Source organism: Penaeus monodon, chromosome 25, assembly GCF_015228065.2.
Source record: "Penaeus monodon isolate SGIC_2016 chromosome 25, NSTDA_Pmon_1, whole genome shotgun sequence".
Classification (NCBI taxonomy): Eukaryota; Metazoa; Arthropoda; class Malacostraca; order Decapoda; family Penaeidae; genus Penaeus; species Penaeus monodon.
This window is the reverse complement of record NC_051410.1, coordinates 34,806,025-34,806,520: the sequence shown is the minus strand read 5'-3', so window position 1 is coordinate 34,806,520 and position 496 is coordinate 34,806,025. Positions and strand designations below refer to the sequence as shown.

General features: G+C 38.3%; 1 protein-coding gene across 1 annotated transcript in view; it reads left to right on the top strand.

The window, feature by feature from the left end:
- Positions 1-496, top strand: part of LOC119589183 (aminopeptidase N-like) — a gene marked incomplete at its 3' end in the record, with an annotated part of 23,511 nt that overhangs the window by 12,458 nt on the left and 10,557 nt on the right. Inside the window, 1 exon segment of the mRNA XM_037937779.1 lies at positions 357-493. Coding sequence (XP_037793707.1) covers positions 357-493 — 137 coding nt within the window.

The following is a 496-nucleotide window of genomic DNA, read 5'->3' as shown; positions in this document are numbered from 1 at the left end:
CGCACACATGGTCACCCACACAGACATGCAGACTTTTCTAAACTTCAGAGAAAAAAATCATTGAAACAACAGATATGATAATGAATCTCGGGAATTCAAACTCGTTGGTATATGAATAAAAAATATTTATATTTTTTAATTTCTATTTTTTCATAATTATTAAATGATCATTTAATCATTTTCACCAACTATTACCACTACAATCATCATCATTTTCCCCATAAGTATATCTCTCTCAATTTACACTTAATTACCTCCAGTTATTGGTATGCCTCTAATCCGATTTACGTATAATCACCACACCTCTCTTAGCAAAGCCTATTCCATCCATAATAAAAAACTTTCCCCGCCCACAGTTAGCCACGGAACGCCCCATGGTTCCTACCACGCCCATGTCCCCAGCAGCAGAAGACAAGGAGAAAATCGACGTGAGGCTTCCTCGTTCCGTGAAGCCCCTCCATTACAAGGTGAAACTCCAGCCTCTAATCAACGGAAA